General features: G+C 41.8%; 1 protein-coding gene across 1 annotated transcript; it reads left to right on the top strand.

The window, feature by feature from the left end:
- Positions 1-13,717: 13,717 nt before the first annotated feature.
- On the top strand, positions 13,718-21,239 carry LOC145238684 (uncharacterized). The gene has a single exon (XM_080101929.1). The coding sequence runs from the start codon at positions 18,809-18,811 to the stop codon at positions 20,174-20,176; it is 1,368 nt and encodes a 455-aa protein (XP_079958055.1). The 5' UTR covers positions 13,718-18,808; the 3' UTR covers positions 20,177-21,239.
- Positions 21,240-27,181: the final 5,942 nt, after the last annotated feature.

Below are 27,181 nucleotides of genomic sequence, written 5' to 3'. Positions count from 1 at the left end.
GTGAAAATACATTTTTTAAGGCACAGCATTAGTTGTGGTTAGAAATATTGCATTTCAAGATATTCAATTTTATTTTACACGACATAATATCCAGTTTAAATTTGTTTCTCTCGTAAAACCGTAGACTCTGCGTTATAATCAGAGTCTAACTGTCGACACTCATAAAAATACTTGCACCATGCAGTATACTTTGGTGTTTCCTGGTTTAAACTGCAATAAATACATTGAACACAGTTGACCCTGCGCGGAAATGTCTTGAGATTTACACAATTTGTTGGAACCCGAGCCGCCACTGAAACGTACCCGCGGAGAAGATGACCTTTTAATAGATTTTATGTAAGCTTTCCTAGTTCGTCGCCTAAAGATAAGCGCTAAGCTGTAATGTTTGGGTTTAAGTCTACATGTGGGTTTTTATACATGATTGAGAAGTTGGATTGTATCTAGACGTGACGCTGCCGACCTGTCAATCAAAAAACGTTCGCCAGTTCATGCTTAGGTCTTTTTGCTATTGGCCTTGACGGGGTTAAAATTAAAATCATTTTGGGCCGTTTATTTGTGATTTCTTGGTTTACATAATTGTGGTCTAATGTTATGAGTTGTTTCTAAGTGTAACAAAACTTGATTTTAAATTGGTTTTTGTTGAACTATTCATGAGTCAAATAAATGCTGTTGCCGGGCGTCTTTGGTTATTGTAAGCATTTAAGCTTTAGTGAAAATATGTTGCTGATAGTTGGTATTCTTAATGTCTGTTAAAAGCTCAACATAATTATTGTCAAGATCTTGAGTTAAGAACTACGGTTTTTAGGATCAAAAATATTTATATGGGGGCGTATACATATATATATCTGTTACAACTTTATACCAGTAAAATGTTGTGATTTAGTTTATACTATATTATATTATACTTTTTGCGTGCAAAGTTTATTTTTAACTATTGATATTCAAAACCCATAATGTTGGCTTTTGAACAGTCTTTTCGTATTAGGCCTATCCTTCCATTGTAAAATAATAATACAATGCGGTTTCACCACAAACGTTAATATCAAAATAGCTGTTTGTATTTTTGTCAACCACTAGTTATAACAAAGCATATCATTGGTGTATGTGACCTAAATTCATTTTCATTTCGTGGGAACAGTTTTCTATGCAGTTTCCCAGCAAGAAACGGTTGGTCCATTCACTTGCGCTAAATGATAAGGACGAAATCACGTGATAATCATGCTTGCATTTTTCTTAGACTCCCGTTTATGCAGTCACGAGTCCACTTGGTAGCTTTAAGACCTGTTCACTGTGATTGCAGTATTTACCCAAATGGCCAAAAAAATATATGGTACATGTGTTGATGCGCAACAAAAAATTATTTGTTTGGTAGTTTACTTCCCTTTGCATGTTTTGTGTGGTTTTAAGGACTTTTTGCTCATTTATCACAATTTTAATACACAAGGAAGGGTTATCATCAAGTTACAACTGTATTTTATTGGCTGACTCAAGAGGATTTATGAAATTTTAAGACATATTTCTCTTAGTTGGTGACAGTCTTGTAAAGATTTTTTTCCTGATGTCTTTCAAGAATTTCCCATACTTTTCAACAGTTAATAATCACACCGTTGGGAAACACAGTAAAAAATTATATTGCCGTACATTCCTTCCCTAATCGTGGGAATGAAACAACAATTATTGCAATAACGGGCACATATGGCGTCAAACGCTATGTATCAAACCCCATTCCGGCGCTTCTCGCCCTTACTATTACATTCCAACTCATAATTTCGCCAATAAGTAATTGTCCACGACCCCTGCAATCAAACAAACACGTTCGCCCTCGCTTTGACGGGAACATCGTCGAACGGCGGTGATTAACGCTTCTAAACTCGGCCGGTTACATTTTGTAATCTCCTTGTTACGACTTGAGCCCGACAATTTTCCGCCACTGATCCCAACATCGCTAATTCGCGCCAAGACGGCTTTCGGCCCCCGGATAAACAAACAAATTAACGGACGTTGTACTCCCGGATTGGCGCCGACGGGACTTCACTTACGATTACGCAATCTCGAGGCGGGCCAAGCCTTTATGACGTCACATCTGAGAGTGACGTCATGGGATGTAGTCAGGAAGTGTGAAGCGTTTACAATCGGAATTAAAACATTTTTTTTATTGGTGTACCGCCTTAATTAAACCATGGTTTAGTACCTTTTTAGAACATTTGTGTCACTCAATCTTTTTCCGAGAGTTTTGAAAAGCGATTATATCTCGTTGATGTTTAGTTTTTTGTATGTTTAGCGAGTTTTAAAAATTTTGTTGGGCGTTTGTATGCAAATAATGTTGTTTGAATCTTGGCTTCAACCCTTTTTAAGGCGTGCTTGTAGCGCAAAGATATAAAATTCCAGCATCATTATTATAAACCATTACAAATTTATGTGGACAGCCCGTACCGTAAACGCGCGCCGAGGTAAAAGGGCCAGATGTGCCAAGATCCGCGCGTTTGAAAGTAGAAATAGGCGTCCGTGTGTTTGTACAAGGGAACAGCGTCGCCGCGCGCGAAGCCGCATTATCATCTCCGTTCTAATATCCGCCAGCCGGATAAACATTAGTTTCACCGCGAAGCACAATTGCTCTACTCAGCCCAAGAGCAAGTCTCGAACTCGACCTCTCCCTATGCTGCGATGAATAATTTCACGGAGCCCGTAGCACGCGCAGGCAATCTCGCATGTCACGCAGATGTCTTTTGCCGTAATATACCACATGTCTGTTTTTGCTGACTTGACGATTTTTTACGCGCTTTTCAGGTTTTTCGTGTTTGTTTATTTTCACAGCGGGTGGGTGAGAAGGTCGTCGCTTCCTATACGGTTTTGAGATCGAACAAGCGATTAGTTCCCAGTGCGAGTGTGTATAATGTTGCAGTTTTGCTGTATCCGGATTTACGTGACATTTTGAGCTTTCAGTTCCGTTCTGGAACAAAAACGCCTTAATGGGGCTTTTGAGAAATAATATTGCGGTAACTAGTCGAAACATATTTGCCAGTGACACATTGTTTTCGTCCGAATTTTTTTCTTTTATTTGTCTCCAGTTTGTTGAAAAGTGCTTCAAACCTATTGAAATTTACACACATGAGACAAACGAAACTATAGTTGATTTCTGTACAATTTGACCCTTCGGTTCAACCACAGACCCCGAAAATGTTATAAGTGTTTCAACATGCGTAAGTGTACGTTTAGTAAATTTGATTTAACTATTTAATGACATTGATAAACAAGTGGTCAAAACTGTTTGTAACACCTCCACGTACCACCACATTTATTGATGTTTACTAACAGTATATTAAACCCTAACACTACCACGGGTGGTTTATATAAATGTTTTTGTAATTGAAACACACCGCTCCTAACCCCACACGAACAAACCAATTAATTTCTCAATTTAATTTCCTTGTACTTATTAAATGATCGCATCCGCGTATGACATCAGCTACGTGAAATGGACGTCGGTGGATATAGGATTACATCACTCCTGTTCAGAGTAACCAAAAATCAATTAGTAGCGTTCGTGATAGCTTAATTACTAAACTACCGGTAGATTTCCAATTAAATTATTTTTGGAGTCTACGTTACGTAACTTAAATCTTTCCCACAAATTGCTACATTTATCGGATATTGAGATTTGTAATAGTTCGTGGCAGGTCCAATAAAAGTGGATTGGGGTTGCTGGTTTATCTTTGAAATGCTATTGCACTTTTCAGGTTTTTTTTAAGGTTTGGTTTGGGTGACCGCTAAGTAGTTTTAAGAGACCGCAAGTGTTTCATTTAAATACCAAAAAATAGCCAAATCCAAATTTTGGGAAACCGCTGGAGAAATTAAAGGAGAAATTAACACCTTAAAAAAAACACTGGCACTTTTTACAGTACGTTTTTACCCGTATGTGGTGTACATTAATTCATTTTTTTGTCCGCAATATTGTCATTTGTTAAAATGCCTTACATCTTCTGTTAATCTCCATTTTTTTACCATACTTGCGTGTAGTTTCAGATTGGTAAGCAGGGTATGGTTTAGTTTTAATCCGTAATTATTGCTTCCAATGAATTCATCATGGTTTTTAGACCTTATAAACACTCGTTAGAACTTATTACAAGTCTCATTGATTCTACCAACCAAATCAGTTCTGTATTACCGATCACTTTGTTATAAGGTTGCAAACCGAATAAATATTCACACAAATTGGTACATTTCTAAACCACATTGGTAACGTAAAAATTAAACAATGTCTAATGCCTTGTCCGTAATTCTTGAAGTCGTGAAACAAAGATGGCGTAGTCCAAATAATTTCACCTTGTTGTTCAAACAACTTCAGACACCAGATAACCTAATAAAGCGTCCAAATATTTGGAATATCTGGCCAGTGATGGTAGTGTTTTGTCCATCTAATGACTGTTCATCACGCTAACCACTTCAAACGCATAGTTATCAGCCACCGGAATTTTTTGATAAACGATTTAATTGAACGTGTAGAAACGTGAATGGAAATGCGAGGCGTTATCGTCCGCCTTAAAACCGCAAGAGTCGTTTCAAGATGTGACGAAATACCTTGTCGGTTTCGTAGTTGGTAGGCAAGATGGCGTTTTTGTGATTTAAAAAGTGAATACAAGATTTAGGTAATTCCTAAATTTGCCTGGTTCTTTAGGCATAGTGATGCTTGTGTATTTTTGTTACCCCGTTTTTTAGCAAAGGTAAGGGGGTTTGTCCTTGAAGTTGAATACAAGATTTAGGTTAGCTTACAAGATTTACGTGGTTGTTCAGGCATGGTAATGGTTGTGTACAGGTTTTTTTTAAGGTTTGGTTTGGGTGACCGCTAAGTAGTTTTAAGAGACCGCAAGTGTTTCATTTAAATACCAAAAACTGTAGTTGCAGTTGCAAGTCCAAATTTTGGGAAACCGCTGGAGAAATTTGGGGGACCAAAACACCTTAAAAAACACTGGTTACGTGGATTGATATATTCTATTTTCGATCTTTATATAGATCAACGAGGTACTGATACCTATCTTTTGGGCAGTTTCTGTCATTATTTTAGCTCGAGTTTTTATTTTAGGGCAACAGTCTAGGACAGCGGTTCTCAACCAGTGGGCCATGGAAGCATTTTGATTGGGCCACAGACCAATCATTAGCAAAGCTTTTTTAAGAATTTTCATTTGTGTCACTACACTCAATTTTACAAGAATAATGGCTTGGGGAGGAATTGAGAAGTAATGTAAATTAATTTGAATTATTGGGCCACAAAATTTTTGTGCAATGAAAGTAGGCGACAAAAGAAAAAAGGTTGAGAACCACTGGTCTAGGATATAAAGTTAAGTAACTCTTAGACAAATACTCGTACTGGATTTTCCCGTTCCCGTTTATTTATTTTCCCGTTTTGGTATATTAGAGCTACGAGATATGGTGACATTTTTTTAAACGTTTATATGCCAAATTTTTCGGTCCCCGAAAACACCTTAAAAAAACACTGGTTGTGTATATTCGTTATTACATTTTCCAGCAAATCAACGCGTTTTTTATCGGTCTTACTGCAGGTACAGTGTATGTGTGTTGAGTAGCTGAAGCAACATGATTTTCTTTTCGTTGCATTTAAGTGTTATTATGGAGTTTTAACTGTTTAGAGGTATTTTGACTAACATAGAGTTTCCAAATATGGATAAAAATAGTACCATGTCTGTAAAAAGTTCATTATCACACTTGCATTGTTTGCTTATGCTAATTAACCAGTTTTCCTCACGTTAGGGTTTTCCATCGCATTCTTACCACGCCTTGAGCAAATCCTCGTCTCGCGTCTGAACTCATTTGAACCCCAGGGAGTGTCTATTCACTTGGGAGGTGCTTTCTACTTTCATTGAGCGGACGCCCGTCGCAATTTCGAAATATCCGGTCGAGAATCGAATTGAGACATAAGAACCGTCGCGCGCACGAGTCAAGCAAAAAGACTGTCCGGACATAAGTGCTCCCTTTGTTGGTTTCGCGGCGAGCACTGTGACTGGACCTCTGTGTGTTAGAGTCGGATTGTTTGTAACAGGAAGAATCGAACAAAGGGGCTTTACAGGCAACTGGAAGTTGTAACAATGTTGCGTTGCCTATAGACGTCGAGTTACATTATGAAGGAGAATTTATTGAGCCAACACACACAAGGCGATTTGTGTATTTTTACTCATTTGATTTGGGCTCTGCGATTGGTTTGAATTACCCACGTTTGCTGTGTAAAAAATGGGCAACGAAACGTTTGTGCCCCAAAAACAGGTCTTGTCCAATAAATGATTACTCAAACCCAAATATACAACGTTGCGATTGGTTGAAATACCCCCGTTTGTTGTCTAAACTAAGAAAAAAAGCAACGTTTGTGTCCAAAAAAACAAGTCTTGGCCAATAAACTGTCATACAAACATACAACTTTTGTTAAATCAGCTGTTGCTGCCAGGCATAATGTATACACTAGTATTGCTCTTCCAGCAGTTTTATCATAAATAACCGACGTTGAAATGTGCAAAACAAATTAGAGCATCATAGTTGAAGGTAGCACACTACAATTTTGTGCCAGGATTTTTGAACACTCGTTTTCATTTGCAGTTTGAAAAAAAGCGGGAAAACTGCTAACAACTTAATACTACATTAACCACAAACAAAACCAGCATTAAACCATTCAATCCTATCCAATTCATCCGTCTGCATCTCGTTTATATTTTACCGGTAATCCTACCCGCTCTGGCGTGACCCGCGTTTCCGAATCGCCGTCAATACGTCATAATATAGCGTCGCCGGGCCCATTTATCCCCTTTTCAATTCACTCAAACTACTTTAAAATTGATCGATTCCTTCCGCTACTTTTCCCCACGACCTCGTTTGAGCCCAGCCCCGTCAAACACCTGTCTAAACGTCTCAACCCCGCGCTCATGGGACGTGCTGACTGACTGACTGCCGTGTCGAGAGGCACCGATTCACCTATGAACTTTGACTTGAGTTTCAATTGGTTCAGATTATCGATTTGACCGTGACATTGGCCCGACTTCCACTTGTCGTGAAATAAGTTTGCGATCTGTGATCTGGCTTTGGCGGAGGTTGCAAATTTGTAGGTGGTAAAAGAGAAGACGTAAATTGCGAAATTGAAAGTCGAAATTTTGTTTTCCGAGCTCTTGCGGTGTGTTGGTGGCGGATAAGCATACCAATTGTGAACTCGTATGAACTTTAATACACTATGCACAGTTGTATTTTGGGCCAGTTAAAACTTGTGCAGTATACTGTCCATTATTGCAAAATTTCCATCACTAACAAACAAGCCAATATATTTAGGTAAACATGGCGTTTCTTTCTATATTTTGTCATTACTAAATACTAATCAAAACCATATAAGCTTGCAAACTAGATTAAAAGCCAAGTAGAAGTTAAAAGAAATGGGGACATATCGTCTGTTTATTGTGTGCAACCAATTCTAATACCAAATTGTTGCAATAACAAGTCTGTTTTCACGTTATGTTGAGAATGAACGTTCAAACCTTGTCGCAAAAAAACGTTTTGTCCCCATTAGAAAACCAGTTCAACCATGGTGGTCCGTTTAATTCCAAACCACCATAGTCGTTTCCCAGTCATCTCAAAATACACAACCTTATGCGTTTCGCGGTGTTTCAAAAATCTTGTATGTCCTCGAGAATGTAACATGACGGCCTGGTGCGGTTAGCTGTTAACGACATAGTAAGCCTTAAGCAATTTCCCACAAGCCGTCGTATATTAACTATAGCAGTCTTAACTGTTTCCAGCAAATCGGTGGGTGGCCTCGAAGATGATCTTGTTGTTTCCGATTCCAGTTTGACTTAATTTTGATGTGGCGCTCGCTTGGAGTAGAGTTTGTGGCTAAGCTTAGGTTTTGCTGTGTGGGAATATTAATAACTTTTACTGCTGACTTTGCAAGGAGAAAAATACGCACATTGTTTATTCCCCACAATACAAACATGTTAGATAAAACTGTGTTTGTAAAGTTTTGTTGGTTTTTAACGTGTTTGGACAAAGGCTTTTTTGACTAAAAACTGATCTTATTTTATTTTTAAAACTGTTTTTGCTCTTTTATTTTCAAATTTATCTTTTTGGGGTTACTTTAAGTTTAAACCATAACTTAGAAGCCTGTTAATGGTCATTAGAAATATCTTGTTTACAACAGAACGATTTGTTTCAATCATCTTTCCTAGTTGTGCCTAAGAAATGAACTCCACATCTATTTAAGGTTTGCAAGTTCACAGGTATACGATCTTTGATCTGATATAGTTAATAACACACGATGCAGGAACCGATGTGTTTATTACCTAACCTCTTGTTTGAAGTCATTGCAAATTTCCGTCTGCCCTAAGTGCGACTTGGCCTCCTGGCGCGGTTAATTGCCGTAGCTACGCAAGCGCACTGAGCATGTTTACAATGATGAAGGCCCCATCGGATATCAATATCAGCTATTTGCAAATGGGCTCCTGCTCAGTCATTGACAGTGTTATAGATCTTAAGTACAGCACTTTACTCTGCCTTCCCGTAATTGCCATTTAAGTAGTGATTAGCCTAAGATCGGACATAGAAAATTGCCCCGCGCCCGTTTTTAATGGTCTACTTTGCAGAAAGTCAGAAACGAATATCTTTGGGGTACTTAAAACCATACACAAGGAAAGTGGAAAATTTTTAGCCCTCTGTATCGATTATACCCTCTTCGTTTATTTGCCGTTGCGTCATTCGTTTTGGCAACGCGGCTCGTAATATTGGAATATGCTTTCGCGATTTTCGTTTGTTCGGTCGATACCTTGGCGTTTTTAGATCTATGACTGAAATTTGAAATCTAAATATTATGCTATTTAAAAGCAAAGGTTTTGCTCAGTATTGAACCGGACTTTAGACCTGACTCCAATTTTCCATTGTAATGCCATACTCCAATAAAACATCGCTGTATTTTTTAATGTAACATTGCGACTGATGGTAACACAAATCTTTTTTGGCGTGTTAAACAAAGCGTGAAGTACGTTTCTTTAGTACCAAAGCCAGCATGTTGTATAAAAACATCTGTTGGCCTTTTTCATTTTTTTTCCAACAAATTATGTTGTAGCTATTGTAAAGACATGCGTTTGTCGTACCAAACCTGATACGTTTAAAAGTTGTTCTATATTTCGCAGGAAACGCAAGTATTATTTCAGGATTACAACCAGTTGAGTTGTTTGATGTGAATGTAACATGTATAACTCAGTCTTTTGCTGGGTTGTCTACAAACCAAAAACGCTCAACACACTGTTAATATAAATAAATAAAAGGTAATACAAATCCCTTTTCGGACATTTAAAACATCTATTGGGTCTTTTTTTCGGTTTGCGCTTGCCAGTCAATGGCATATCACCTGTCCAATCCATGACCAGTCTGAAGCTACGTCCTGTCGGTCATGCTTGATTGATGGAGACTAACTGAAGTACCCGCTTCGTCCGGCCACCGGAAAGCCTCCGGCACCTTTTACTCGTCGCCTCATTGCTTCTGACTCGAACAAGAGTGACAACTTCCCACTTAACAGCTGCCCGCGGTCCCTCCCCCCTTAAACATCACTAACTTCGGCAGAAAGCAATAGGATGTGTTGGGATGAAAGTGTTCAGTTTGTTGTGACAGTTAGGGCGTAATTGTTTAAGCCTCAAATGGTGTCCAATGATGTAATTTAATTCGAGGTTATTAAACAGATGTGTAGTTTTAAACACAGCAGTAATGCTTAACTTTTTTCGATGTATTTTTTGTTGTTCCCTTAAATCAATGAGTATTTTTGCACCCCTTTGGGATAGGTACTACGTGAAAAAACACTGTCCTGTGGTTCACTACCGAAATTGGTTCACTTATCTGTTTAAAACACCTACCTTTGCAGTGATTCTTAAGCTTTTTCTTTGTTGCCTTAATGATATATAGTAACTAATCTTTTGTAAATGTAATGATTCAGCATTTTCGCACCCTTTTTTGCTCCCAGGTTAAAAACCGCTGTCCTGTGGTTCGCGATCCCACTTGGTGCACTAACATGTTCCGTTGGTCCATTGTTGGGACTCTAGAAAACTACACATATTTGTGTTTACTCAGTAAAGTTGACACTAACGGGTGTACAGGTGACACTAACGGGTGTAATACGTCCAACTAATTCACGAACTACTGACCTAATTAAATGAATGATACCAGGCCTTTCAATATACGCTGCGGGTTATATGCAATAAGTGTCACAAAGTGTTGTTCAAGCTGGGAACATTTTCTATCGAAAGGATTCTTCTTTTATGTTAAAGATTGTCTTAATGCGCAACTTGAAAAAAATCGCACTTATGTCGATCAAACAACAACATAAAAACATCCGTTGCTTTGAAGTTTTCGCCTTATACTAAAACTAACACGCAAAATGGTGCAATAAAAGCATTGCGGAAAAGGTAATTGGACTAATAACTCAAAACAAATATCACAAGCCCTTTGATGACCCAGTGGGTCTTCACCCCCTCACACCGCGCACCTACGAGTCGTGTAGCTCCACCTGTTTACCCACATCACAAACCCACCCACCTAATTATCTTGTACACCCAGAAATCCGCGTCTAATTACCAGTGGACGGTCACGCTTAAGGCGTGAAAAGTACACTGGCCTTACACTTATATCTATAGTTCTTTTCTTTCCTCTGCGTGCCTAATTTATGAATGGATAATTTGATTTGCGTGAAGAGTAAAAGGCGACGAGTTACAGCATAATTGTTGGGTTCGACCAGCAAGGGCCCAACCCCACTTTTTAGCCAATTTATTCCGTTTATCGCGAGTACCGCCCCGGCCGTATGGAAGTTACGGATATAAATCCTTAATTATTCGGCGCCAAATCATAAGGTCTGGGCGCTTTTTCGGTGCGTTCAATTTTCTTATCCAGTGGTTCGGTAAGCGTGAATTACCGGGCCAAGTTTTCTTTGTAAGTAGTTGCAACAAAATATAGAAGGGGCGTTTTTTGAATGTAGCAGGAAGCAAGGGTGTTTTAAGACGACCCTTTGATGATTATAGGTTGTGATGAAAAGAGCTGTTTATGGCAACAGTTTAGGTCACACTTGAAGAACATTTAGGCCATTAATTGGGACATTCTGCTTGGTCTCAGGAACATATGTGTTTGTTTTATAATTACATTTAAAGTATTGGTAGGTAAAATACCTTTTCATTGGTAACTTTTCCTTCCTTTTTAAGTTTTGTCAAAATGTTTAAAAGCATTGTTGCAAAATCATGTTATCATAGCAACACGTAGCATTGATCACATGACTGATACTAACGCGTCACATTTTCCCTAACGCATTTCGGGTTTGATTGGAGCAGGTCACGTTAAAAAACGACAGCAAAAACGGTATTTTCAACCTTATCCATCTCCCGAAATGTCAGGTTAAATATACCAGCACACAAATCCATCCAAATTCGCTTCCTCTCGTATGATTGTATCGATTTGATGTCGCGGCTTTTTACGTGACAGCCGGTCGTCAAGCCATCTCTCAGAGCTGTTGAAGAGAGAAACGAGGGAAAGGTGCAGAGATCCTCTGTGTGTCGACCTCCACTCATTGTCAATTTGGAAAGCTCTGGCTTCCGCTCCTTTCGTTGAACCTCCTCATTGCTATGAGACGTCAAGTATTTATAGCCAGTGGTGCGTCCCGTTGCCCTCAGTTGTATTGTAAGGCTCACGCAAGGACAGAGTGATTGTGTCAGTTTTTTTTTTACCGAAAGGTGCTCGGTGGTTAACCAGTGAAGAAAGGTTTTTGTACCACTAGGTTCCTTAGTAGTTGGGTTTAAGTCCTTGGTTTGAGGTTTACTGTTTTATGGCCTAATTTTTTTCGGACTGTTTAGTGTTTTTAACTAGTACTAGATAGGCCGCTATAACCCAATATTTTACTCGGGTAAAAATAACACGCGTGTGGTTCATGTTGGAGTGCTTAAACCTTAGATAGTGCGCGAGACTTGTGTGTCTTTTAAACTTACAAAACCTGTAAGCAAAGTAGTTAGTGTTCTTTAGTCTTAACGACCCGTTTTCTGGGGTTTTAGTGCGTTTGCTAACAGTGGAGTTAGTGTAAAGTTAAGCCGTTGGTGCTCACATCAAATGCAAAGCGGGTGCAACTATGTAATCATTATCAGCGTGGTCAAGTTGTACGATTTTTTAGTTGCTTTATTACCTTCTATTGTTCATCTTTAGAGAATTTGTTTAGTTTGCAGATCAGGAATGTACTGTAATTATTAGTATCCAATTTTACATGACATGGTTTTCCACTAATTATTTCGTTTTCCCTAAGGAAGAAGATCAGCTGACTTTGTTGCTTGTCAAATGTGAGGATTAATCTTCACACATTGACTTGCAGCTTTAAAAACAAGGTCATTAAATTTCGACCAATCACAATTCGCCACGTACCTAAACCATGCGTCATCGCAGGCAGTCATAGGCGACGCACAAATCTCGATTTTGTCTTATCGTCAATATTTCTGTCAAATAATCCATCATTTACGATAACCCCGAGCCTAGAGAGCGCTTCTTTGACGAATGGGCACAAAGTAAATGGAATGCCATTCACTCGCTGATGGACGCACAGCTAAATAAATTGCCGTATGCACTCAACAAATATTGAACTCTAACAATCAGCGCTCAAGAGGTGGGGTATTCTAAAATCAACACGCTTTACTTCGTGGGTTAGCGCGAAACGGAATTTGCGTAGCATTTTTCTTCCGCTCATTCGGAAGTTGAACGTCCGGCGATAAGCCAAGCCTGATGAACTTTGTATCTCCGTTTTTTCTCTCTGCGCTGCTCCGACGAAAGCGCGGCGCTTGTCCCTTGTTTATTTTCCCTGTGCTTATCTTCGACCCCCCCCCCCTCACACACACACACGCCTCAAAAGAAGAACGCCAACGCGCGCGCTTTGGGCCTTAGCACGCTTATCTCTCCATCGCTTTCGGAAATCGATTTAGATCCGAGATTTCCGCTAAAATTCCGAGCGCGTGTTCCATATTTTTGATCAAATTGCCTTTGGCCTTTTCCGATTAATCTTCATCAAACAATACTGTTTGTTCTTCTTAAAAAAAACAAGTTTTTTTTTACCCAAGATTTGCACATTTTGTCTGACAAAATGTAATTATTTGCGCAGTTTAAATGACTACAATACAATTTGTTGTGCATTTTTCTTTTGCAAAAGGGAAAAAAGGGGCCAATAGGCGATAAAATCCAATGATCGCGGCGTTAGTGCTTTCGCGGTTGGGATTTTTCGCTATTCCGGAAGTTTTAAGGGGAGGCTAAGGGCCCGACGTTGAGCCTCCGCCACTAATAACAATAATAGCGAACGCGCCCTAGAGGGAATAGCTGCTGATATGCGTTATGCCGCGGTGAGCTACGGACCGCATCTTGTGCGAGCTTTTAGGAAGCAGTTAAACGGACCATTTCGGCTCGGGTCGTTCTGTTTCCTAGGCCTTCACCTCACGCATGTTGTTTATCCGTTTTTCTTCCGCTCTTCTTCCGTTGGCTTATCGCCGCCGCTCCCTCTTTGTTTGTTTCTTCTTTGCTCCTTGCGCCTCGCGGCCGCGCATTCTTGTCGACGCGGCGATGGGCCCGAGCCGACGATTGAAAAAAGCGCTTGATCGAAAAAGGAAACGGCCAAATCGCGGCGCGCTTCCCCCCGGCGAGATTCGTTCAGTTCTTACCAACGGTGGTTGAGAAGCGCATTGCAATGTGGTTGTGAAGCCTCGTCATGAAATGCCTACCTCAGCGGCGGGTTGACATCGAGCTCGGCAATGGATTCTACGGCGCTTTGCTACTACTTTGGCGGCGGAGTTGTTACTCGCGGCGCTGATGTTTTTGCATTTTATGTGTAACTGTTTTTACTGGCATAAAACTAAACTGACTTTATATGTTTTACAGGATATTTAAGGCAGTGTAGGAAATATTGTAATACTGGATAATTTTTTTAAAGTGTACTTCTCGGGAGTTCGAGTATTTCTTGTTTTTGGACTTTATCAAATTTCGACCAAACTACCAAAGTTATATCACACGGACTTAACCAACACCAACATTTCAAATGGACGATTTCTTTGTTTCAAATCACATCTGTTGGCAATCAGTGCCAACTGAACCGGATTAAGGACAGATTATATGCAGCAAGAATTAATAGCACTTTTTAGGACCAGAAAGTTAGAATTTGCAGACAGCATTTAAGCAGTTTAGATTATATTGTAAAACTTAGCATATGTGGAAGTGGCTGTAAGGCTAGAGCTCCTAGAACAGTCGCAACTTCTGTACAACAGCGGGGACAAACAGTTTTACGATCGCGGACCATTTGCGCGTAATTACCGCGTCACAAACGGCATTGTTAGCGAGGAAGTGAGAGGTCTTAACTACGTGGATAGCGGAAACAAAGCGCGGTGGTAGAGGCCCGTTTTCTAGTTTGACTTTCCATTAACCCCGAAAACTTGTTGTATGTTGTCCAGCAGGTTGAGAATCGCGCGAAATTGACAAACATCTTTTTATGTGGTTGAAATGTCAGATGATCTAAAATTTTTGCGCATGTAAGATACTGTCTCAAAAGCGTTGACAGGAGCGCATATGTTACATAACTCGTGTAAGGTAAAAAGAGCTACTGATTTGTGAAACGCGCATGCTTCCACAGCGTTTTAATATCCATTTTTGGGCGAAAGACGCCAAGTGAAACAAGTGATTAATGTCTGTTTGTTTGTGGCGGATGAACGGAAAAGCACAGCGCAGTTTTAGGTGAATTTGTAATTGCATTTTTCGGGGCCTCTGGCTAGATTCTCAGTTACGGCTGTTTGCGGCCGAAGCACGGCCTCAAATTTCCTCTTTTGACGTCACAAGGCCTTGGCATCTCTCGCAGAGGCGGGCCGAGGATCATAGAGGTCCGGATCGAGTGATTCTCTCATATCCGGTAACTTTATACCGCCAGCGCCCATTTCGCGATCGCTCTGTGCCGCTGGGCCGAGTTGCATTACTGGTAACATAAAACATAGCACTTTGCGCGATGGCTTGCAAATAATTGTCCAATACAGTCAGCCAACCAATGTTAAAGTTTAGTTTCGATCAGAATAATGCTGCTCCATTAAATATAGCTAATGTTAAAGTTCAATTTTTTCCACAAGTCGAATAAAGGTGTTTTAATAAACTAGAATACTGATTTTATCAATTCACAGTCCTTCGCCATTTATAGTTATTAGATTTTTACAGCGCACTGGCGGCAAATCCGGTTTATTGGCATGACAACAAGGTGTCAGATCCGCCTTCTGATTATAATTCTTTGAGCCCCCTTCTTTTCTAAGCAACCGTTCAAACCCGTTGCACCGTGGCCCCGGCCATCTTTTGTATATAGATCGGAAAATTTAATATAACGCCACAAGCGAACCGCGCAGCTTGAGCACGACCCCCAAGGTTCTAAGATACGGCTTGCAACCAGGCGTAAAGCAACCTTGTTTCGTAACCAGTCGTGTAGAAAAAATTGGCAAGACTTCGCTTTTGCGCACTTCAATGGATACTTTGTCGCCTCTAGTCATTTTCAACAAAAAGCAACGCCGTCTGGCAAGTCGCATTTTTGCCACATATATCAGGCTATTAATAAACTGTGTTTCCTATTGGGTTTTTTTAGGGTGCAATCGTTGAAAATTTAGTCAGAATTGAAGTGATTGGTTCAAAACCGGACGTCGTTCATGGTATCTTAGTGCCCATTTTTACGTCACTATGCCCTTTGTGTGAACAAAACAATGCAAAATTTCGCCACAATGCGTCTGAATTGATGCAATCACTAGCACATGTGGTACAGCTAGAAGCGAAATTGTAATGTTTGTGATACAAAAAAGAGCGAAATTAGGTTGCTTTTAGATACATAGGGTTATGTTTAGCGGGCAAGATGTCTTTGGGAAGCCTTTTCGTGTTGATTTTGATGTGTAGTCTTAATGTGCTGGCATTTTTTTCAGAATTTCAGAAACGAGAGAGTGAAGCAATTGTTGGGCTTGTCATAGGGTGTGGACATTTACCTCCGGTTGGAAAGTGCTATTTAGGCGCAGCATTTTTTCCTCACGCGCCCGAAATTTGAGCACCCTTTTCATTGTGGACATATATATAGTCTGATGTCTTGTGTCAAACGCATTCATAACAGACATGTTTAGCAGTGAGCACTTGTCATTCAAAGCCTTAGTTAATATTATGGACTACTATCAGATACCAAGAAGCATTTAAAGGACTTATGTTGCGCAGAAATGCCGGTGCTTTTTAGATGGAATACCAAGGCACTGTTATTGAATGTACAGTTTCAAGGAATTGTTCAGTGCGGTAAAACGTAGTTGAGTGTTCTTGTGAAAATCTCAGTGGCGACCGCTACTTCCGAAACGGCGTAAGTGGTTGCGTACTTAAGAGGAAGGCTTGGTCACCGTAGCGTAGAAACACGACTTGGCAACGCTACAACGTTTAGTGTTTGGCAAAAATTAAGTGCGGCCCCGCAGCGACGCGTTTTTCAGGCTTTAACTTTTTGGTGACTGAAGGCCAAGAGGAAGTATTTAGCTAATGTCCGATGCTGCGACAGCCTCAGAGGCCGGCTTGTGAACCGCAAATGCTGGCACTTTGTCGCATGAGCCTTGTTAGTTGCTGAGGTAATGACCGCCTATGTAAAACCGACCCAGGCAGTGACTGGATGCGGCCACTAAACCTATGTCATTTTGTGGTCAGCCGTCGTTCTGCGCTGACATTCGTTTCGTCGTCGTGCGAAGATCTGATTGCCACATTTAGAAGTTGCAATTGCCGGGGACGCGTCGGTTCCGCTGGATTACCGCACTCAGTTCTAAACGCCGCTTTTTTGTGTAGCCGCGGTATCCCTAGATTTTTCGATCGGGAAACGAGATTGTACTCGGGCGGCACTAATTCGTGGGAACAATTGGCGACGACGGTGTAGTTGTATTTACTGGCAAAGCCCGGCCGAAAGGAAATCCCTTGTTTTTGGTCCGATGCCTCCAAACTCCTCTAGTCTTAAACCGCCCAAATTGGTGACGTTTTACTTGACGGTATTTATATTGTAAGCGCTGTTATAATATGTCCGTGCGACTCCTTTAACTTGCGCCATTGCAAAGTGTCAAAACTCGAATATCGATACGATCAAAGGCACCAGTAATGTGGGTCGTGCTTTGTGGAAGCCACGACGCTTGAAGACAGTCGCAGGTGTCAAGAGCACCCGGCACAGCGGAAGCTTGCGAGTAAACAAGCCATGCTCTATTGTTACCGCTCGCCTTGCGTTTTACTGTCGAAAACCCTGATTAAACATCCCTCTTGCGACGCGCCCGACCGTCGTAGCGCCTCCCGTTATCAACGCAGTTGCCGGTCCCTTTTTCGGAGCGTTACTGACCCACTTGTCACCGGCATGTCATTTCGTCTATCCGTCCGGCGCGCATTTAAGTCTTGACATTTTGCGAGGACTGTTGCGCTAAAGCGATTACCGCGCTATTGGCAACGTCAGGTTTTAAACAAGCGTGCTACCGGGAACTGACCACAGCGAGAGGTACAGCGCGGAAGTGTAGAAGTTTGTGTAGCAACAGAACAGGAATGCGCGCTATTTCAATACAGCAGGCTCCGCGTGTTCTTCTTGTCGTTTTTCAAAACACCCGGTTTGAGATTGCAGCGACGACGGGCCCAAGGCAATCGCATAATCCGCCTGTTAATTTCCGGACTGCGGTCCCGTGCGATTTTAAACCGGGCGATTTTATCTTGTGCTGCGTTCGGCGGCTCTGTTATCGCGGCGCTTGCATCCCCCGCGAGGTATAGGGTTGCACGCGATCGCTCTTTAGACTTGAAATTGTGATGCAATGTATGTGTTAGCGTAATAGCAGCACAGTGAGTGTACAGCTAAGTTATCAAGTCAAGTTTGAAGCAGTCGGAAATCGTGAAAGAGGTATTTACGGTAATATCCATGCAGCGTGTACGTACCGGTAAGCCGTTGACGCAACTAGCAGGCTTAAAGTTTTGAGCATTGCCAGTTGGACAGTCAGCGGTTCGTAAATACAGTGCGTCCCCGGGAGGTTTTAACAGTAATCCGCGGAATCTGGACGCGGCGCTAGCTGTGGCGTGGCTGTGCGTGCACGCGCTTAGTGGGTGTGCGCCACGTCCGCGTTTGACGTCCGACGCACTTAAGTTTTTGGTGTTTGTTTGCGTGATCGTCCGCCTCCTGGTGGCCTTGTAAAACACGCTTCAAATCTGTAGCTGCATTTGTACGCAAGCCGAGGCGCCAAACAGCCTTGTACGACACAAGGCGACTTGGCCGCTTTTGCCTACACCAGAAGTTTAGTGGATAAGCCACCAACACCGCGAATTACACAGGGTCAGATAGGAGGCAAACTGATGTGCAACATGTCGACCTACTTTTCGATTCCACACAAGCCCTGCGGCCCGATTTTTGAAGTAGATGCGTCTGGACAGTTTTGTGACTATTATGTATTGTTTGAAAGCAGTCGTGAGGGATTGTCTAACCCCTTTCCGACCACTTGAAACTTGTAACACGGCGTCACCGTCGAAACTTTTGTCTAACCGACTTTTCGTCTGCATTTCAGGTCGAAATTCCTTAACACTAAAAGCATAAGCTGTCGTTAGTCCGTCTGTTGGATTGCGATTGTGATTAAACTGTATCAACGTGCTACTTTACGATTAGCACCTCTTGCTTCACGGATTTACGGAGTATCAAACGAGCGACCGAACTCACTACCAAACCCTTTTCTGTACAATGATACCAGAGGAATAAGACAACAAGCGATTACCAGCATTAGCAATGTACCGACCTCGAACATTATCCGCAGCAGCCAGGACAGGTGGTGGAACCGACAACTCGCCAACTGCCAACCCTGCTACAGGAGATACCTTGAACCTTTTAACGAACCCTGTTTCCCGCAGTCGCGCTGTGGAAAATGATTACAGCGATCATCCTTCAAACGCGCAGCAGCCGAACAGGCCTGCGTCGGCGCCAACTGGGGTCACCGAAGCGACGCCCTTGAACAGCCATACGCGGCATCATAGACATTTGGCTGGCGAGAGAACTCGTCGGCAACGATCAAGAGGGGAAGGGACTCGAACGCGAAGAGTTCCCGGTTCTGCATCACGAGTAAATCCTCCTTCAGCCACCGCGTCACTGCCTTCATACCTCGCCACAAGAGAAGTCCCTTGCATTCACGAGACAATGGTTTCGAACAGCAACATTCGACCGCATCCGGTAATCCCACCGCGACCTTACCCCTCCACAGTGGGTCACTTACCTCCCAGAAGAACATCCGGGAGTGTAGATTTATCCACACGACCCGCTCCTCCAGTGCCAAGTCACGTATGTGGTTCCGTTGCTTCAACTCCGCTCTCATCCTCCGGTGCTCCTCCTCCCAGACCGCCTCCTCCTGGTCCGGAGGTTGCGGAACGCCTTGGAGTAGGAACTTGCAACCGACACACGGACGCAGTGATCTCGGTAAGGACATCCCAACCCGCGTCAAGAGTACGAAGTCCTAACGTCCCAGCAGTGGTGGCGTCGCAACCCACGGGCGACGTTGAAAAGCGACGCCTGGTGGTGGAAACCAAAGACGAGAAGTTGACGAAATCCGATGAGCGCAAGGATCGTTCGAAGTCAACAAACAATTCGTCGTTGAAGAAGAACCCCGATCGCGACCAGGCCATTATAACAGGAGACGAAGATCATCAGCTGATGGGACCAGGCGGTTTGGACGGACGAAGTGCACCGAAACCCGGCGACCACAACTACCCGTGCCCGAGGTGCGGGAAATGCACGTGTCCCCGTTGTCAAGGCGATATCCCAGGCACCACCGAAGCTGCACGACTCGCGGCAAGCCACTGTTGGATGTGCAACCATCGGTGCTTGTGCGACACGAAGGCGTGCGTGGAGACAGCAACTTGCCTATGCTGCGTGCGTGCCTGTTTCTACCACTGCTCGAACTATGAAGACGACGATGCTTGCACGGACGAGCCTTGTTCATGTCGCGGTCCTCACTGCTGCTTGCGATGGTCGGCTCTTGGTGCATTGTCGGTATTCCTGCCCTGCCTTCTGTGCTATCCGGTAGCACGGGGTTGCATGCGGGCTTGTAAGTCCTGTGCCGACTGTGTGCGTCCCGGCTGCCGCTGCAAGGAGTCCTACAGATGACGCGTGGCGCCGCGCCATGACGTCACAATGCGACGGCGCCAATGAGATCGCGTCGATAAATCCGCCGAGCGCTGCCGACTCCCGAGAAACGCCGAGATTATTCCTTAAAAATAGGACAACAAAACTTCCAGTTCCAGACCAGGAGTGCGTGCGCTCTCAACCCCGAGGTTCGAGCAAGCCGTGTCCGCTGTACTCGAAATTACTCCCACCGCTATACCTCCATGTAATTTAAAAAACCTTTTCGTTGTTTCGTTATTGCATTTCCCCACTTTTTTCTACATTTTACCTCGTATTGCTTGGTTGTCCCGCTACGGCGAAAATAGGGCCGGCCACACAGCCGCACTGAGGGGCCGAAGCGACGAACTTGCCCTGGGATATGTTTTGTGAGACCCCCTCCCCCTTGACATGGTGACCTTCCCTGCAAAGGTCACTAAACTAACTACTTCTTCTTGTACCACTTAGCGTCGTGTGTAATGCGCCTGCCACATTCAAAGACAACTGCCCATTGATATTTGTTTCTCGTTGTAATTCCGGAAGCCTTTCAGAGCCCCCCCGGAAACCAGTTACCTTGGCAACGGGCCCCCAAGTTATCTTGTACGCTTTTATTTATTTCTCTTTGCGTCGTTGGTTATATTTATTGCTCTATGCATTGCTAAAGGGCACCCTTCCAAAGTAAAAGACAAGTTTTAAACCAAACGAAAATTTTAATGTTTTTTATTTCCGGACAGTTTCGTTTCTCTCATCCGGAAACAAGTTTCAATTTGTTTTTAACCGGGAGCCAAATTTTATCCCCAAAACAAAATAAGTTTCGCATTTTTTACCAACGCGCGTAAAATGCCGATTATTTATTTGATCTCCATGGTAACGAAATTTCCTTTGCGCGTTCGTTCGTTTTTTTTGATTTGTTTCTTTTCCCCTCTCTCTCCTTTTGTTCAACAGTTCGTTCGTTCGTTTCATGGTGAGTCCGCCTATTCTCCCTGTTGTACTTTTCGTAACAAATTATTATGCCCATGTTCTGGCGTTGGTTTAAAAACGAAACCAATACACAAACGAAAAAACCTTATGCAAAGTATGTGTTGATTTATATGCAGAAACAGTTCAGCAATTTTACTACAGTAACAATATAGGAACCAAAACAAAATACTTCAACAAGGAAAGAAATAAACAGCTATAAACTTTAAAAAATCTCTGAAAAACATTGGGAGTTGTTATACAGAAAATAATAAATTAAAAGATCAGCGCCTATCGTCTGAATATGATCCAATAGAGAGGCTGTATCGATTAAACAAACAAGAGTGAGCAAAATAGGTGCCCTTATAAGCTGATACCACTTTGTACCAAATGTACTTAGCAGCGCAAGAAGCATTTAGCGTTTAAACACCAAAAAAAGCAATTGTAGTTAGCAGATTTGAAGCTTAAACAAATACAAAAACTGAAGAGACAATTTGAACTGCTTTAACATTGACCTTGCGTTTTATTTTCACAACGACTAGAGTCATAAAATATAAAGTATGTGTGTGGTGCAATGGATTTCGGTCCTGCAGTTATGCAAAAGTTCATGCGATTAGATACAGGTAACCGCATTGGGCCCGAGGCGACAGAAGCTATGTGCTGCGATTTAATGTGAGATGCCGACTGGTCTTCAGTCGTTTCCGTTTGGCCGGATTGTGGACTGAGTTTTCAGACGCTTTTGCGTACTGACGGCAGTCGCTTATTTTTCAATTGCTAACATGGAAAACAGGATCGTTTCATGTTAAAGATATGTTGTTCTTGATATGTTTGATCAATGTTAAAGTAGATATCTTTAATTTGCGAATGACTATTGTAAGTCACGTAAGGAAATCATATTTCATATTTTGACTAAAATGGCTACAAATAACCCAAAGTACTTTTTTCACAGTATATAACACATTTTTTTCAAAATTAAAGAGAAATAAAATAGCAAGGTTTTCTTGCCCAATGCCCGGTGCATTTGGTTTCACATTTCTTTTACGAACACGGTATTAATCTATGGCCATTTTATATTGAGAGGCATAGGCCTTTCCCGATTTATCAATAATGGTTTTACTTTTCCACTTCCATTTTGACTTCTAACAACATTTATTGAGTTGAACACCAGACAGTGACTGTCCAAAAACTAAAACACAATCCTCGAAAGATAACTCAAATTCCAATCACTATTTTTTGGACCTAAGTTATGGTTGCAATAATTTTGTTGTTGTCTTGGTCCTGTTCGTTGGTTGCAAAGATGCTATAAGAGTCACAAATGTCCTAAATTTCACAACAACATAAATCGCTATGTTGGTTGAATCCACAACTTAACGCAGCAGGAAACACGCTTGCAAAACACCACAAAAGCGGGCGTTGAGTGAAGTGTTCGACCGGTGTTAGGCATTCGCGTGCTGTCAGTCTGTGCAGCTGGCCCTCAAGTGGTTTGCATAGCAATTCCGACCACTCGCAAACACTGTGGCTCTGCGTAAACTCCCAACCGATCTCTCAAGCTCCCAGCAATAGTGCCTGCATTCACGTCATCAACCCTCTTGTTGCTGCCTTCTTACTTCCGTTGTCCAGCAGGTGCTGTAGGGGCGACTCGCGAGCTATTTTCGAGTGTAGGGGCTTGTACAGTAGACTTTGGATGGCCTTTTTACTATGTAGTAATGTTTTTGTCCGAGTGATATTGAGATGGGCTCCTCAGTGTTTGTTTATGTTTTCGTTTAAGCGATTTTTGGATGGCCTTTTTACTATTTAGTAAAGTTTTACACATTAGTTTGAACGAAAACGTCACCAAATAGTGAAAAGGACATCCAATAGGTAATCAGTGAGGCAAAAACATCACTACATATGAAACCTGGCGGACGAAACGTTGTTCAGTATCGTCTCAATATTAGTAGACTGACGCAAATTACTACACGCGTCTGTTTGTCTGCTGCTTTTGTAGGACAACGAGCAAAAATATGCACGGGGAATTTGTATTTTCATTGACTTTCCCTGGGGTACGATGGCCGAATATATTTAATTCCTATTGTCTCGTGAAAAGTATGTCTCCCGAATATTGAAAATGTGAACTTTGTTTAGGGTTGGAAATGAGGCTTGATGTGGAATTCCTGCCATGTCTCTTGTGCTTCAGTGAAGAAGCCGTGATTTGAAAACTTTACGGTCAGTAATAATTGTGTTGCAGACATATCTTTTAGTGTTGTATTGAAATATATGGTTCCTTGTGTTAAATTATATCTGTGCAAAGTTTAATATACGTACAATGCCCAAAGGACGTCTTTAGCTGTTAAGGAACCACATTCAAAACAATAGCCATTCGCGTGCTGTCAGTCTGTGCAGCTGGCCCTCAAGTGGTTTGCATAGCAATTCCGACTACTCACAAACACTGTGGCTCTGCGTAAACTCCCAGCCAATCTCTCGAGCGCCCAGCAATAGTGCCTGCATTCACGTCATCAACCCTCTAGCCTTATCCTAAAGTTTGTTGAAATATATAGTTGTTCATATAGAATTAGACGTGTACAAAGTTTAAAAATTGGTACCTGTCTTTAAAGGGCTCTCATCCTAAATCAGTCCAATTGTAAAAATGCCATGCAAATTGTCATAACTTCTGCACAACACAACAAGTCAAAATATACAGTAGGGTTCACTGTAGGTGCGATGTCCGATCTGCGTTATTATTGGCAGTCGGCGGTGCGCCGCAAAACCGACCAATCAGCGACCGGCGTGGGCGATTTTCCCACGACTTGCGGTAATTTTAACTCCGGCTCCACGATGGCTGGCCCGTGCCTTCCGAAACGATGTGCAATCGGTCCTCAATGAGATGGCTTGATGACTGCTGCCTTCGTCTGCCTCCCAGTTGCTGCTTCAAGTCCAACTTAGGCCTGTATTGTGTGGAGGCAATCTTCGCGTCATTGCTTCCTTAATCGTTTCCGATTTCCGACTCGCCTCTGCGACTTGGGAAACAATCGCTTTGTGACGTAGCGCCTGCATTGTGACGTCGCATATGACGGGTCGCGGCGTGCGAGCTGTGACGTCGAAATGGCGTTTTGCGAATGGACGCTGGTGATTTGCGCCAACAAACAGCTGTTTTGACCGCCAATTGCCCTCGATCTGACATGCCTGGGAATATTTCAGGATAGCGAAGTCCTCTATATCACTTATTGCTTTGATTTGAATGAGTTTCTATCAGTAAGTGTTTAATCGGAAAAAATAATTGTTAAAATAAGTAAATTTCGGGTTTTAGCAAAAGTTATGAAAAACACACAATAAGGTTAGGTGTGTTAATAATAGAGTTGTATAAGCAGGTCTAAACCCGTCCTGCGCCCGAATTAAAAAAAAATAGGCCCATGTCAAGCCCATTTAGAAACTTATAGTTTAACCAAAGACCAAACGTCGATTAACAACTCTGTTTAATAAAATCAACACATTTAGTTTCTTTGGAAACGGCATCACTTGCTTGCTTTGCCCAACAAAGTGTTCAGCGGCTTTTTTGCATTGGCACGACAAAATAAGTCAAAATCAATAAACTAAACGAAACAACCTGGTCTTAGTTAAAATCTCACTTGTCTTCCGGGCATTTACCGTTTCGACCACGTCGTTTCACAATATTTACTCTTTGTGTCCGTAAACATAGATTACATGTCTTCTCCCCTTCGGCAAACCCACACAACAGAGTTTAATAGGGGAACTAGACATTTTTCTTGTCTGTCGTCTTTTAATTGGCAGCTTGTGGCGTGTTGTGGATTACAAGATTATACAACAAGTCGACATACGATCAGGATTTTTAGGGTTTTTAAAACTTAACACTGTTACAAAATAGTTCGTTAAATATTGGTTGACCCTTAAAAACGATTACCTTTTTAATTTGGTAAATTGTGAAGCTATTATAATTAAAAACCGGCGTTTGATTTGTTGTTTTTAAAATACAAACATTTTTTATTTGTTCCCAAATAGCTTTTGTAAACCTTTTTTTCTGAATAGCCTTTCTTGTGATAAATATGTTGTTTTATTGGGGGTAAATGGTTAAGTACATAATGCATTTCCATTGTAAAGCGCAAAAAATACAGCATGTTTGAGATGAAGCACATTAATAACCATGGTTGCAAGGCTTCAAAAATTCATACACCGTATTTGCCTACGTGCGTAATATTTCGCCCTACTAACCTCCAACCGGCGCTAAGTATTGATCCTTGTAGCGACCATTTGCATTAAGACATGGCGTCTCGATTCCAGCGACAGCATTAGCAGCTGTCCCTTGGCCTCCTGTCGTGGGACCAAGGCCGCTTAAGCCTGCGAGAGATGCCAACACATCCGCTAGCAGAATCAACTTGGCTTCATGCCTATTTCACACGCTTTGTACGTTTCCAATTGGCTGGCTGGTCACGCGAATGCCCGAGCCCGTATGCTTTTGCAGTTGCTTGATCAGTACTTGTTGAGCATTGTGGGAAAGCCTTGATCTCTGTTGTGGGCTGGATAAGGCGCCGATTAACTGCTGTCGGATGATTTAGGGACGTTTTGATGCCTGATAGTCGCTTGGAACCAGTTGGTGTGTTTTCAGTGCCTAGTGAAACTAAATCTCTGGTCACATGGGACACAATACATTGAAATTTGCGTCAAAACCTTATAATGTTAAATACCAATACCTACGCCTATATTTAAACCAAGTTGGCATGGAAATGTTTTTGAAAAGTAGTAAAGCTTACGACGCATGTGTATCCTTACATAATCCACTAGTATGAAACCAAGCAGCACATACACCTAAATTAAATATGTTACAGTCAATATCTTTACGGTGTGTTTTTATATATTGTCAATGATTGGTATTTTTCTACATTGCATCATATTGTTCACTCAAACCTATTAATTCAAGACGTTGTAAAGAGTGTTTTCGATGCACTACAGAAAAGTGATGACCATGATAATTGCAATAGACAATCCAATTTCTTCTAACAACTAATGTAGTTTGGTTGTAGGCAAAAAATGCATTAAAACTTGCATCTAGCCAATCCATTTTTAACGTTTTAGAAATCGCTGTCATTTTCATCATTTTGTTTCGAATTTTAAAAAGCTCCAATGCGTTACGTTTCGTTAAACTGTCAGACATTAACTATACGTACTTATGAATGGGCCGTGTATTACTGTATTGCATATCCTGAGAAATTCCAACAAGACCTTATGATCCAATTCGCTTTCAAAGATTTCCACAAATCATAAAAGCGAAAAGCAGGAAGCTTGCTGTCAGTTTTGTCTGCGTTCGCGCGTACTAGTGCCCCCCTCCCCCATAAATGTTCACTTCCCACAAAATAACCTGCATAGCTCCTCTTTAATTAAAGAAGTTAAACTCCCACGCGCATGGCCAGTGGTGGGATTCAGCCGGTTCGCAACGGTTCTATAGAACCTTCTCACGAAATTTTATGAGATCAGCGAACCGGTTAGCATTACTGGTTACTGTCAATGGAACTATGACTTTTTGTATCAGAACCGGCTGAAAAATATGACTTTTGTGATAGAACCGGCTGACAAAAAATTTGAATCTCACCACTGCGCATGGCCTATATGATGATTAGGACTATTTTTTGCCGGTCGTTCACTGGTGTAAATACCGCACGCAGTCAAGCGTAACCGCATCGCCGTAACGTCATATGATCACGTGACGTTTCACAAGGAAACTATTTGTTGCCTAGTTTTCATGAGTCGTTATGCGATATTTTGTGTTTTGTAGAAAAAGGAAAACATAAAACAACTTTTTTATGATGGAATGTCTCTGCGATTTTTTTCATAAATGCTAAATGTCAAATTTTTGTCGATAATTGAAAACGCAAGCAACTTTGTGCAATTTAGACAGTTGAAGTGGGTATTTAGACTTGGCACCAAAAAAATCTGTTAAACTTAGTCAAATATAAGACAGCACCAAAAACCGCTGACTAAGAACCGTTTAGAAAAGTGTATCCTATTTCAGAAGCAGCCATAAGTCTCTTCAAGGGAAAAAAAACTTCCTTTTGTACTCACTAA

This window comes from Phallusia mammillata, chromosome 7 (genome assembly GCF_965637545.1).
Source record: "Phallusia mammillata chromosome 7, kaPhaMamm4.hap1.1, whole genome shotgun sequence".
In the NCBI taxonomy this organism is placed as follows: domain Eukaryota; kingdom Metazoa; phylum Chordata; class Ascidiacea; order Phlebobranchia; family Ascidiidae; genus Phallusia; species Phallusia mammillata.
This window is presented reverse-complemented; position numbering and strand designations above follow the sequence as displayed.